Source organism: Perissodus microlepis, chromosome 20 (assembly GCF_051167445.1).
Source record: "Perissodus microlepis isolate ML-2025 ecotype Zambia chromosome 20, ASM5116744v1, whole genome shotgun sequence".
NCBI lineage: Eukaryota > Metazoa > Chordata > Actinopteri > Cichliformes > Cichlidae > Perissodus > Perissodus microlepis.
This window is the reverse complement of record NC_140480.1, coordinates 27545179-27559573: the sequence shown is the minus strand read 5'-3', so window position 1 is coordinate 27559573 and position 14395 is coordinate 27545179. Positions and strand designations below refer to the sequence as shown.

Genomic DNA, 14395 nt, shown 5'->3' with positions numbered 1-14395 from the left:
GAAGGCATCTTGTTTCTGGAGCGAAACGCGTCTGGGCGGTCTCCTCGGGGGACGCGCACGTACACTCACGTAATGGTCTGTTTACGTCCAATCTGTGGAGTCGCTGCTCTGCTGCTGCTACTGTGACCTGCTGCAGTTTAGTCAACGGGATATTATAGCTGGATAAAAATCCCATCGGGATTTAATATGATGCCGTTCCGATATATGTGTCCTCACGGTGCATGGAGTGACCCGGCAGAGGTCGTCATGGAGTAGCTGTAGTTGAGGGGCTTTGTTAAAGGCAGTACGACTGGGAGCAAAGAACTGGGACAGGGAGACTTTGGTGCTACTAACGTTAGCTAGCTGAGCAACTTAGCTAGACGTTTTTACTGCTGCGACAGGTATTATTACAAGTTGTTTTGTGTGTGTGTGTCGCTCCATGTGTTGTCTTCTTCTGGCCGTCAGCTCACTTTATATTGCTGTGTTTTCGTAGTTGTTATTGTTAGCGTTGGCGTTAGCCGTCAGCTGTCGTTGGCTGCTGCTAGCTAATGTGTAGCTATAGTTATTGCCTCCCAGTGGTGGAAAAAGTATTCCGATCTTTTAACGGTAAGTTGTATTTGCAAGACTGTAGTGGAAAAATATTCCAAAAATGTAAAGTCTGGAAAGAAAAAAAAACACACATTGCTCTTATTTGACTAGCATTATTAAATATGTTTTTTTTATTCATAGAAATAACTGATCATTTAAGCCTTTCTACAAGAAGTAGAGTGATGAGAAAAGTATTTGCCCCCTTTCTGAGTTATTTTTTTCACTTTTGAAATCTTCAAAGAACTTTTAAAATGAGGCAAATATAATCTGAGGTAATACAAAAGGCAGTTTTAAATGATGATTTAATTTATTCATGGCGTAAAGATATCCAAACCTAGCCGGCCCTGTGTGGACAAAAGTAATTGCCCTCTACAACCTTGATAACTTGTTACACCACCCTTGGAAGGATGAACCGCAATGAAGTCTTTGTGATAACTGGGAATGAGTTTTTCACATGTGGAGAAAATCTGGCCCACTCTTCTTTGCAGAATGATTTTAATACAGCCACATAAGAAGGTTGTCAAGTATGAGCGACCAGTTTAAGGTCATGCCAAAGCATCTTAATCTGGTTTCAGTCCAAAATTTGAGTAGGCTGGTCCAAAATCTTATTTTTTTGAGCCGTTAAGAGGCAGACTTGTTTATGTGTTTCAGATCCTGCTGCGTAACTCATGTTAATTATGCTTGAGCTCCTGGGACAAACTGATGACTTCACGTTGTTCTTCAGGATTTTCTGGTAGAGAGCAGAATTCATTGTTCTATGAATTACAGCAGGAAGCCCTAGACCATCACACTACCACCACCGTTTTTCATTGTTGGCATGATGTTCTTTTTGTGAAATGCTGTGTTAGTCTTACATCAGATGTAACAGGACACAAATCTTCCAAAGGTTCAACTTTAGTGTATTTTTAGAGTGTTTATTTATTTATTTCAAAAGTTCTGGGGTTTATTTAGATGTTCTTTGGCAAATGTGAGACATGCCTAAGACCTCCTGGATCAGTCATTGATGGGCTTTTGGCCAGCCTACCAAAATTACTCCACTGTGGTGAATGTTCACCACTGTTCCAAGGTTTCTTCATTTGTGGTTAGTGGCTCTCACCGTGGTTCACTGGAGTCGCAAAGCCTTAGAAATGGACGTCAGTGACTGTTTTGATCATGGCATAATATGTTGGTTTTTGAGGCCTTTTGGCCTACTTTACTTTGTCAGGCAGGTTACTCTTGTAATTTCTTGATTCAGTAGGTGTGGCAGTAATCAGACCAAAGTGTGGCAAGTGAAATTGAACTCAGATTTCCAAAAATGTGGTTAATTGGAGTTAATTCATGATTTAAAAAGGGTAACAATTCAGTTTTTACACAGGGCCAGGTAGAATTAGATAGCCCCCCCCCCCCAATAAATCAAGTAATTGTTTGCAAGAAATAAATCCAGAAGTCGGGCAAATACAGCACTATAAATACTATAGTGCTTCTATGATAGTCAGTATTTTCTCTCCATTGCTGTCCTATAAGCAGAATAAATTATGCTATTTCTTGTCCTTGCCAAGAAAAAGCATTGTAGAAATAATACACAATACAAAGTATATCTATATTAAGCAATTACTATATAATGTAAAAGTTAATATAAAATGTTTTGTTTTTTCATGTACATTTTCATTAGCAGTTGGGTTTTTTTGTTTGTTTGTTTTTTATAAAATGTTGTAAAAAGGGTGTAAAATAGTGAATCTGTTATCATTTCCCACAAAGTGTCGCAAACTTATCTTGTGAATAGCCAGCAGTTCAACCCAACTGACAAATTACTGACAGACACACACACTGACTAGCTGCATGACTTGCTTGTACAATATATAAAAATGTGTCCTTGTGGCGTGCTTTTATGCTAACTGTGGAATACCTTTCTTCCCAAAGGATGTTTTCAAAATAGACTGTCTTTTTTCCAGATTCATTTAGTAGTTTGAGATCCGTAAGGGATTCTCAAAGCAGCATGGCTCCCAAAGACATCATGACCAATTCCCATGCCAAATCCATCCTCAATGCAATGAACTCACTTCGCAAGAGCAACACACTCTGCGACATCACTCTGAGGGTGGAGAACACTGATTTTCCAGCTCACCGAATTGTCTTGGCTGCCTGCAGTGACTATTTTTGTGCCATGTTCACTAGCGAGGTAATAATGTTTGAAAAATAGATGTCCCAGTTACATTCCTGATGCACTCTTTTATGCTGTTTTTTTCTTTGTTGTCCTTTCTGGGTGTCTTAAGGTGGTGTTACGTTTGCCTAAAATGCAGGATGATTCTCAAAAGTAATCCTTCAAATAAATGTGTTGTTGTGGCTCTGTAGCTTGCAGAAAAGGGGAAATCTTTTGTCGACATTCAGGGGCTCACGGCATCCACTATGGAGATCTTGTTGGACTTTGTCTACACAGAGACTGTGCTTGTCACGGTGGAGAACGTACAAGAGCTGCTCCCTGCAGCGTGTTTGCTACAGCTCAAAGGTAAGTCCAGAGCTGTACCTTGATTTAAAAAGTTTCTAATAATTGTCTCTGGTTTTGACATTGTCTTCAGAATCTTCTGTGTTTTGAGCTTTTATAACTTTGTTTAACATGTTAATATAACATAATATAATTATGTCTGTTTACCACAGTCTGCTGATAAGAATTAGTGTGTATGGGTAAATGTGGCATATTTACAGTGTTCATGTTGATTAAAGTGCAGTGTTATGATTAAAGAATATAAACATAATGATTAAAGAGTTTGCTTAAGCCGTCTTTTCTCATGACTGTAACCCCAGATCTTGAAACGTCTTATTCAGTGTCCTCAAAAATAAATTTTACCAGGTATTGCAAAGTTTGAATTGTTTCCTCTTGCAGGCAGTAATGTATTAGTTTTAGCATGATTTAGGTCAGTTTATGTGTCTACCCAGTAGAATAAACTGGGTTGTTGTAATGTTGGATTTTGGAGGTTTAGTAAGCAAGCTTGTTGAAATAAGTCACTTTCGCAAACGTTAGTAACTGGGAAATTCATCCAGTTACAGATTTAAATGGATCATCTTTAATTCCCCAGTCCATTCATGCAACAACGTAAGGGCTTAATTTGAACCCCAGTTACGGCAGTGTAATCTATCAGTCATCCAGTGTTGTATTCAGTATTCATACCTTGTATAGCACCTGGAAAAATCCATGCATCCATCCATCTTCTGCCAGGATGAGTGGGCAGCAGTCTAAGCAGGAGAGCCCAGACCTCCCGCTCCCTGGCCGCCTCATCCAGCTCATCTTAGCGGACCCCATATAATCTTATATAAAAAATGTAAAACAAAAAAATGACAGCGAATGTTGCAAAAATATATTTTTGTAGAGAGTGTGCATGAGTCTGTTTGTAATATTAATCATATCATCCAGAATTATTATAGTCTGCTGGGAACCGCAGAAAATGTGATGTAATAATTATTTTTAGGCTTAATCATCAATTTAAAATTCTACTTTCTAATTTGGTTGGTGTGATAGTGAAACGTTTATTAAACAGTGGTACTATTCCATTAAAATGCCTTCTGCGTTTCCAAATTAAGAGAGAATTACATGCTGGTTTTTGAAAGAGTTAAGGCTACAAATGGTGCATGTGTGTACAAACCTATCTCCCTCTTCCCTAGGGGTGAAAAGAGCGTGTTGTGATTTTTTGGAGAGCCAACTCGATCCTTCCAACTGTCTGGGCATTCGAGACTTTGCAGAGACGCACAACTGCCTTGACCTGATGCAGGCCGCTGAGCTCTTCTCCCAGAAGCATTTCTCCGAGGTGGTTCAGCATGAGGAGTTCATGCTGCTGAGCCAGACAGAAGTGGAAAAGCTAATAAAATGTGACGAAATTCAGGTAGGAAAACTGCATGCAGGGAAGCTTGCTTCTCTTTAACTGTGCTGTGAATGCTGCTTTGTGTTTTGTTGCTCCAAGCACCTGAAATTTGCCTGGTAACTTTTTTGTCTGCATGAGAGTTAGCGATATAGTTTTGTATTTTCTAATTGGTTTGATTGACTTTTTGTTTTTAATTCAGTTCCTTTTCAGTTACTTTCCATTTTGGCTTTATTAGTTTCATTTTAGTTTCTGTAGTTTGAAAATATTTAGTTTTAGTTTCCTTGGTTAGTATGAGTTATATGGAGGATATTTATCAGGGGGAAGATTTAGGTGAAATCCTAACAGGCATTGCAGTTCAAACATGACTTTTTGTGAAGGCTGTTGCGTCACAGTCACATAGACATTGTATATCTACAAATGCACTAAAGCCTCATCAGACAGTTTATATAGATTTTACTAAAATAAACTAAAATGAAGTCATTTCCACTTTATTTGATAACTTTAGTCTGCAGTACTACTGAAATAGTTAAATTTCAGTCTAAGATCCCTGAAACAAATAGTTGATTTAATGCAAATTGAGCTTGACTTTCACAGCTTCTATAATATCTGTCAACAATCTAAGCGCCAAAAATGAAAAGCAAGTATAAACCTGCTACAGAATCAGTCTGTGACCTCCCCCCCCCCCCCAACAACCCAACCACCCAAGTTCCAGTCAGTGTTGTGGATTGACCTGACAATGAAATTGCAGAGAAGTGAATCTGATTTAAGTTTGGCTTTGTGCTCAGGAAATTCCTGTTTCCCAACCACATACCCCGCTTTGTGAAAACATAGTTATTATCACATGATGATTTATAGATCACAAGTTCTGTCAAATTGTCTTTCCTGTCATATTTGTTGTTTTTAAAATAAAACCAGACCATACATGTAAATCGTAGTCACGCATAATTTGCCTTCAGTTAAAGTTTTCTGTCATCTTTGAGGATTTGAAGTTTATTTTAGCAGACTGCGCTGTTTCACCTTTGTACATTTTGTCTTTGCAGTTGCAGAAGTCTCTTGAATTGTTGCCACTAGTCTTGCCACAAGTAATTATATTTATTGAAAAAAAGCTTGCATCAAAAATCAGTCTTGTGCAATAGTTCAATTGCAGCTGTTAGCAAATCCTTCAGTGTTGTGTAGATTTACTGTCAGGTGTCATTACTGTATATGTTGTTGGTATGCAGGTGGACTCGGAGGAGCCTGTATTCGAGGCCGTGTTAAATTGGGTCAAACACAACCGCAAAGAGCGGGAGCCCTACCTGCCAGACATGCTTGAGTTTGTTCGGATGCCGCTGCTGACCCCCCGCTACATTACAGATGTCATTGATACTGAGGTGAGCCAGGCGACGCTTTGTGGGTTGTTGTGTAATCACATGCCAAGCCTCCTATGAAAAATTTTTCTGTCAAGTTTTATCACACCGTAATTAAGCAAGTTTTTACTCGTCTTAGCCTCTCATTCGGTGTAGCCTGCCATGTCGAGACCTTGTTGATGAAGCCAAGAAATTCCACTTAAGACCGGAGCTGAGGAGTGAGATGCAAGGCCCACGCACACAAGCCAGATTAGGTAGGAATCCAGTTTTCAACTGCACTTTAGCTAAATACTTGTCTTGTAGACAGAAGCTTTGTAAAATACGTTATTTTCTTTTAAGGTGCCAAAGAAGTCCTGCTGGTTATCGGTGGGTTTGGCAGCCAGCAGTCACCAATAGACATAGTTGAAAAATATGATCCCAAAACTCAAGAGTGGACCTTTCTGCCTGTAAGTATTAATTTGATGCATGTATTTGGCTGTTGAACCAGGGGTGTCAAACATGCAGTGCAAAGTGTGAACATGTTATTGAACTCATAAATTGCTTCCAATTTGTCAATGAAATGCAAGGTTTTTCATGATGCCCACATTACACAAGAAATGGACAGAAAATTAAAAGTGAAGTTGTTTGAGTCATGAACACATGAAATCCTCTTCAGAAACGAAAACTGTACAGCTTTGATCTGTAAAGTGAAATATTGTTGAAATAGATTTTTATTAAGGCATCTCATGCTTTTCAGCACCTGTTTTGTAAATCGATAACTTAATAAAGAATAAAAAATAACCTTTAAAATTAAAATGACTTCTACAGAATACAGTATTTGCTAATGGCTGGTAAATTTGTGAGGGTGTAGGGTTAAGGGTCGTCTTTTACTCAGGCTTCTGCTTTCAGCTTTCTTATATCTCAAAATGGCAAAAGTTGTTCTAAAGGCAAGTTTGAACACCTCTTTTTTGCAGTTATTGTGAAGAATTATCTAAATTTACTTTAATTATAGTGATAACAAGTATAGTGAAAAGCAGCTTGGCTTAAAGAGTTTCCTGTCTTTTCCAAACATAGCATTTTGAAAAGCTTTTTCCCTGGAAGATAGATTCCTACTATCATCTTTGCTTTGAAAAAAATTCTAATAGATTTCAGTTCACATGTCTTTTGCTCTGGCTTTGGTTCATGTCTGCAGAGTTGATTTCTTTTTAGTTATAATGCAATGCCCACTGTAGATTAAATTAGACTGTATGTGGCCCATGAACTCAAATGAGTTTGACACTTGTGTCTTAAACAGAATATTGCACGGAAAAGGCGTTACGTGGCCACCGTTTCTTTGCACGATCGAGTCTATGTGATCGGGGGCTATGACGGCCGGTCGCGGCTCAGCTCCGTGGAGTGCCTGGACTACACAGCGGATGAGGACGGTGTTTGGTACACCGTTGCAACCATGAATGTTCGGCGAGGCCTTGCTGGAGCTACAACACTTGGAGGTCAGAGACATTCTATGCTCAGTGATCTTAGTCCCTTCTCTGAAATCACCTGTGATTTTCTTTGTCCATCTCCATTTTTCATGTTTAATGAGAGAGCTGTGGTGTTATTGGCTCTTGACAGATATGATCTATGTTGCTGGTGGCTTCGATGGCAGTCGGCGTCATACCAGCATGGAGCGATATGATCCAAACATTGACCAGTGGAGCATGCTGGGTGATATGCAGACAGCTAGAGAAGGAGCTGGTTTGGTGGTGGCCAGCGGGCTTATATACTGTCTAGGTATGGAGACAAAAATACACAGTCATCAAAATTTGATTATCACATGGGCCCAAATATTAACCTGAAAACCAGCATAGACTGTATATAAAAGGTAGACATAGACTTATAACCCTTGACTGTTTCATCCGTCAACATCTGGATGTTTTCATATCGTAATGATTCATGAAAATCATTACGAAAATCAGCGTGGTCATTGATTTCAGTGACTGCAGTAGGTTGCAAACACTGGGGGCTACAGGCAAAGCACAGATTTGTTTTTCATTTGTTCAGCTTTTGCTCCAATGCACAGTCATGTGTTTCTGACATCTAATGAGCCTTCAAACTCTCTTATCTGATACTTAAAACATGGTTTTCTTGATTGTATTTTATCATTATGTGAAGTAGGGAACCTTTCACAAAGCAGTCCCTGGTTTATATTTGTTGTGTTTTGCCTTTTCTCTTTTTTTTCCTTTAAAATCTTCTTAAACAATCAGTGCGTTTCATTTTCAAATTTGCAAAATGCAAGGGGCACCCTATGTTCAGATTACCCCTTAAGCAGAAGTTTTCCATGTTGTGATGACTGAGTACAAATCTAAGTAGTCACTATGACTGAAAATGCACACGTCAAACTATTATGGCTAGTGCTGTGTGACTGAGGATGGAGTTTTTGTTGTTGGTTTTGTACAGTTAATTCTTCTTTTTCATCCATTTACTTTCTTCTGATTTTTATTTTCATTGATTGGAAAATTTAGCAAGCCTGTATAGGTGGAACAGAAAAGTTGGAAATGCTGGGTGTTGATTTGCGCTGAAGCTACAGGTCACCAGTGTGTAGCTCTGCATATTTGATTTAGAAGGTTTTCACATCAGATGCCCTTCCTGACGCAACCCTCCCAGAGGTTTGTCTCTCCTCTTGGTCTCAGCTAAAGTCATAACACCTACATTTCATCGATCTTTTTGACTCTAGCGAAGATGGTTTTCTAAGAAACGAACACACGTTGTATTCTTTAAGGCTTGAAACTAGCAATTGAGACCATAAACTCATCAAGAAAGGGTAGACTGGGGTCAGAGATCACTTGAGCAGTAGACATTTGTTTTTGCAACCAGAGAAGTCGCTCGATTAGAAAGAATACATGTTTAAGGCACTTTCACATTGGCTTAGTTTTTCAAATCATGAAGCAACTACCATTTTATACATACAGTATGTGATTATAAGACTAATTCTCACCCTCCTTTCCTTTTATTTATAACAATGAAAGCATGAAGTAAAACCATTTTAACATAGTCAGTTGTTCTGAAACACTCTACCATCAGTTTCGTGGAAGCTGTCTTCATTTTCTCCAGCAATAACCATTTCACAGGCATGTCTTTTAGAGCTCCTTGTCGTTTATGACAGTAGTAATTCTTGGCTGTTCACCTAAAGAGTTTATCCAAAGTTGGTTTCCCTCAGAAGATGTCAGGAGGCAGTTTGTACTCAGTCATTGGACTCCTCTCAAAAACGCCTACAGGATAAATTACTTTGATAGCTGACTAACTCTGACAGACACATTAAGGCTGCAAGCAACCCACAATGCAATGAGAACTCCATGTTTTCCAGTGCAGGCAAATATAAAAACTGAGATATCATTTCGTCTTTGTTTCGTGTCAAGAAAACTATGTTAATGCGTCTTTTTTCTGGCTGGTTTTTCGGTTAATCGTGTGGTTCATAACTTTTTAGAAATTAGGGAGAGTAGGCATAGCCATAACGTTAGCGTTTTGGTTAAGATTTCTTTAGAAAACGGCTTATATTCTCCTTCTGACCTCAAAGGTAATCTCTGCTTTAGCTCATAAAATAAACCAAAAAGATTTTTACGTCATATACAAGGTGCACGTAGCTTCTGGGTCTGAAAAGTGAAACCTATCCCTGATTCCCTTTAGAAAGAAATTAGATTTTACCGTAGTGAATGGAAAAATGGACCTCAGCTTTCCTGATGTGTGCCCTCAGTCAGTCTTTATGTTTGCATGTGCATGCAAAGCAGCATAATGTTTGTTAGGATGACATAGCAGAAGGCGCTTTTAAGTGGGCCTGTCAAGTTGCTACAAAATGAGCGTTTTAAAAAGTTAAGATGGCGAGTGTCAAAACGCTCAGCTTGAGTCTTCACAATAAAGAATTTACAAGCCAGTGGGAGACATCACAGTCTTTAGTTAGAACTCTGTTGAACAGCAGCATAAACAAGCTCATCATGTTTAGTTTTCTGACCATCCATTTCTTGACAGGTGGCTATGATGGGCTAAACATCCTGAATTCGGTGGAGCGGTATGACCCACACACAGGCCACTGGACTAGTGTCACACCCATGGCCACCAAACGGTCAGGTAGGTAATAAAACATAATCTTTTTTCCAGTTTGGATACATTACCGATGGCTTGGTTTTGACTTTCTGCTGACATCGAGTACCAATCCACTGCAAGTTATTGTCTCCTAATTTCGGCTGCTCCCTTGTTTCGGGTTCCCACAGTAGATCATCTTCCTCCATCTCACCTATCCCTAGCATCCTCCTCTGTCACACCAACCCTCTGCATGTCCTCCTTCACTACACCCATTAACCCCCTCTGTGGGCTTTTTTTCCTCCTGCTTGGCAGCTCCATATTCAACATCCTTTGTCATGTGTATCTATTATTCCTTCTCTGCACATGCCCATAGATTGGTATTTATTTAAAAATAAAACATAAACAGGGACCATGTTATTTGCCTCATTTGTAAAATTATTTATTTAACATTTCTAAAAGCTTCCAATCAAATGTTAATCTAAACTTAAAGACAGTGAAAGTGATTGAGCAAGAGATGCTGGTTTTGAAAGGGTTTTTTGTGTTTCAGTCATGTTAACAGACTTGACCACAGTGTGCTGCTGACTACAAAAAAAAAAAAAACGGCAAAAATTTGAAGTTGCAAGTTCAGGCATATAACAAGAAGCTGTTGGAGTGGGAAGCACGCATCTCCTCCAGACAGCTGACCTTTTGCTGTTTCCTTGATGCTTTGTTAGCTCTCCCATTCACACTGCTGCTGATGCATGGTGTAGTAAACACAGAACATCATACATAAAATGGGCCACTGTCACAGATACTCAGTACAAATTTTTGAGCTATGGTCACACTGATATCCGATCCAAATTCCTGCGAGCTGTGCTGCTGTCTGTTGACACCTTCCTGCTGTTTCCAGGGGCCGGTGTGGCTTTGCTCAATGACCACATTTATGTAGTGGGAGGGTTTGATGGCGTTTCACACCTTGACTCCGTCGAAGTCTACAACATCAGAACAGACTACTGGACCACTGTAGCCAGTATGACGACTCCTCGGTGTTATGTAGGAGCCACCGTCCTCCGAGGGCGACTCTACGCCATCGCCGGGTAAGAAAGAGTTCCATTGCTGTGGCAATAGTCCTAAAGGGGTTTTACTTAATACAGCGCTCACATATGATATGAATATTGGCAGGCTTTTGGGTTATTGTGCCTTCTTTCCATGTAGACTATGAAGTGAAACCAGTTTCAATACATTATCGTTATTCTCATAGTATAAATGCTTTCTGAAGAAATGGTCTGTCAAGTCTACTGACTGCTTTTTGTCCCAGTGATAACACGGGGAATCCCTTCACACTGTGTGGAGAAACACAAGTAGAGAATGTAGCACTAAAAAAGCAACTTTTGAGCACTCAGGCTTCGACTGAGCCTCAGAATCTAATTTTACAGAGATTATGGGTTTTGTTCCTGATTTTACTCAGCATAGAGCAGCTGGTGTACAGAAAGAATGTCTCATAGCTCCCTGCATACAGTGCGCACATTAATAGTAAAGAATAGATCACATATGTATTTTCAACAAGTCTGCACACAGACATGAGAATTTTAATGATTGCATAAAGGAAATGTTTTTTAACATGAATGCATAATGTAATCCCACCATATTCCATTTATCTTGGGTCAGACCCCAGTTTATTATAGTTACTGAAACAATACCACATCCTTGGAGAAATTAAAATTAAAACATGCTTTAGTTTTAGTATATTTGTTCAAAAAATGTAAGCACAACAAACATTAGGAGGACATTATGTTTACTCAAACTGGAGTGCCCACATGGTTGTGAGCCATGTGTTTGTATTGTAATACAGGTTCTGACCTTCTTGAGTCATGCTCATGACGAATAGTCCCAGAACAGAAAAACTAAACTGACACTTACACTAAACATTTTCAAACCGTAAAAGCTCAACTTAAAACAAGCACATCGACTCTGGAAACGTAGTGAAAGTAAACTGAACTGAAAAGAAAACGGTAAAGCTGAGCAAAAATGTGAACTAATACAAACTGAGGTTGAGATCACCTTAGCGGGTTCAGCCTGGTCATTAATTTCAGAGACTGCAGTGGAGATGCAAACACTGGAAGCTACAGGCAAAGCACACAGATTTGTTTATTTTTTCATTTGTTCATTTTTTTCTGCAATGCACAGTCGTGTTTCATAGTACATTAACAGTAGTTTCTTGACATCTAATTAACCTTCAAACTCGCTCATCTGATACTTAAAAACATTGTTTCCTTGATTGTATTTTCTCAAGTAACACACCTTTTACCAAAGCAGTCCCTGCTTTGTCTTTGTTGTGTTTTGCCTTTTCCTTTTTTTCTTCCCTTCTAGCATTTCAGTGTAATTAAAATCTTCTTCTTAAACATTCAGTGCATTTCATTTTCAGAATTCCCCAAAGTGACAAAGCAAAGGCATCTGTAAGTGGTTTAAATTCAGAGCAATTTGAGCTACAGAGACAACTCATAAATTATCGCTAACACTCTTAGGTAAGGTGTCCTAATCATGATGCTAAAGATGACCTATGATACATTTCCTTATTTTCTGTCATATCTACTTATGACACATAATAACAGGGCAGGGGAAGGAAGCTAATCTGGGTTGTTCAGACAGATGAACTAACGGACTGCACAAAGCCCCAGGATAAGATGAATGATGGTGAACTGTGACACATACGAAGCTATTTCAGTATATTCCATATACACAGAGCTGAAAATAAGGATGGCGGGTCCTCGTAAAATAGGCTGATTTTATCTTTGGATTCATATTGTTAGCAGACAAATTATTGTGGTCAGAAGTTTACATACACTGACCATGGGCATGAAAGTCATGCAATGTCAAACAAGACAAAGATTGAGCTATTTGACCACAATGACAAGAAGCATGTTTGGAGGAGTAAAGAGGCGTTCACACCAGGTGGTAGCATCATGCTCTGAGGCTTTTATTTGCCAGTGGTGCTGGTAAATTGCACAAAGTGGATTAAATTCTTTAACTTCACCTGAAATCAGTACCTAGACAGTTGAAACTTGGAAACAACTGGGGGCTCTAACAGGACAGTGAGCCCAAACCCTAACATCATACAACATATATTTGAGCCTCCATGTATACTTTTAGCCCTGTAAGGATCCTGATTAGAGAAATTAAAAAACACTTGTGCACCCAAATCTTGTTATTATAGTCATTAAAGATGTATGCTATACAAAAATGCCACCCTGATAAAGAACCAATAACCAAAATCATTAAAAGCCCCAAATTACCACAACATTCATGCGCACACTGTGTGTATGCAATCTTTTGACTTCAACTGTACATTAGTGATATTTGAGCAGCAGTTACTACTGTGTTTTCATATTTGTTCTTCATGGTACTAATGTACGCAGACAGCTGTAGACACAACGTGTTTCAGGGTTGAAAGTGAATTGTCTGATTTAACTTGGAATCGGTACAGCATTCTGCAGCAAGCTTGTCAGACAGTAGTAATGTGATCTTGTTCAGTGGCTTCACTCAGCTCTGTTTCCTGCTGTGTTTCAAACTCTCAGTTCCTCTCCATTTCTCCAGATATGACGGGAACTCTCTCCTCAGCAGTATCGAATGTTACGACCCAGTTATCGACTCTTGGGAAGTTGTTACCTCGATGGCAACCCAGCGGTGTGACGCGGGCGTCTGTGTTCTACGAGAAAAGTGATGTTTGCCAAGAACCACAAGAGGAAAAGCAAGCGGGAGGGCAGGCTGCTAAACTGTGCTTAAATGCCTCTAAAACACAGCCGCAAAGGGAGATGTCTGTTCACCAGTATTCAAATAGATACCCTCAAAAGATTATGAAGCGCAGCAGTTTGGGCCGCCTCCTCCAAAGGACGGTTAACCCTCCGCGACTCGGACCGTGCTACAGAGATTCAGCTTCACCGTGGTAGACTTACCTCAAAAGAGGCCTCCAAGGAGCCCATCAGGACATGCATGACTCTCTTCCGTGGTACTTGTGTCTGTCGTTACCTGTGAGATTATTTTTTCATTTTGTCTTCAAAGTGCAATATATTTCTACTCATGATGAGAAAACAAAATACAATGGAGCAGATTCAGGCTCCAGTTGCTGCTATATGCCTTATGACATTGGCCTACATCAAGCGGTGAGCATCCATGTTGCCTCCCATTTGACTTTGATGATCGTTGCCCTACATTAGCTTGTTATCGGGTGAACTCATTTGGCATTTGCAACGTCGTTAATGAGTCAGTAATTCAACCCCTACCCGTAAACAGTGCTTTTTAATTAAAATAACTTTAATATGTTTCATACATATTCTCTCTCGCTCTCTCAGAAGATATATTTAGAGATGTTTTTGTTTTAGAAAATGACTGATTTGTACCCATTGGTTCTTGATTCATTTGTTCCTCGATTTGGCAACTTTGAAAATTCAAGTATGAGGTGCTTGTGATTTATTTTTCTTTCCTCAGAGTATAGATTTGGATGTAAATGTATGATACACTCCTAACATCACTGTTGCCTGGGAAGTAAATAAACACAATGAGAACCAGTTAAGATTATCTGTGATACATCATGACTTAATGCGAGCCACAGTGAAGTCTTCTAAATCAGCAGTCCCC

At 39.4% G+C, this 14395-nt stretch overlaps 1 protein-coding gene across 1 annotated transcript; it reads left to right on the top strand.

Moving 5' to 3' along the window:
- Window positions 1-75: 75 nt before the first annotated feature.
- Window positions 76-14330, top strand: klhl12 (kelch-like family member 12). Its single transcript, XM_084917211.1, has 12 exons — window positions 76-585; window positions 2499-2725; window positions 2899-3052; window positions 4204-4421; window positions 5621-5770; window positions 5886-6000; window positions 6086-6192; window positions 7020-7215; window positions 7337-7495; window positions 9728-9826; window positions 10671-10857; window positions 13355-14330. The coding sequence occupies exons 1-12, from the start codon at window positions 528-530 to the stop codon at window positions 13479-13481; spliced, it is 1797 nt and encodes a 598-aa protein (XP_084773337.1). The 5' UTR covers window positions 76-527; the 3' UTR covers window positions 13482-14330.
- Window positions 14331-14395: the final 65 nt, after the last annotated feature.

What these genes read in the sequence shown, in the direction of transcription:
- klhl12 (XM_084917211.1), top strand. Translation starts at nt 528, where the DNA reads ATGTGTAGCTATAGTTATTGCCTCCCAGTGGTGGAAAAAGTATTCCGA. An exon ending in GTGCCATGTTCACTAGCGAG is followed by an intron (nt 2,726 to 2,898) that starts GTAATAATGTTT and finishes GTGGCTCTGTAG; the next exon opens with CTTGCAGAAAAGGGGAAATC. An exon ending in CGGGCTTATATACTGTCTAG is followed by an intron (nt 7,496 to 9,727) that starts GTATGGAGACAA and finishes ATTTCTTGACAG; the next exon opens with GTGGCTATGATGGGCTAAAC.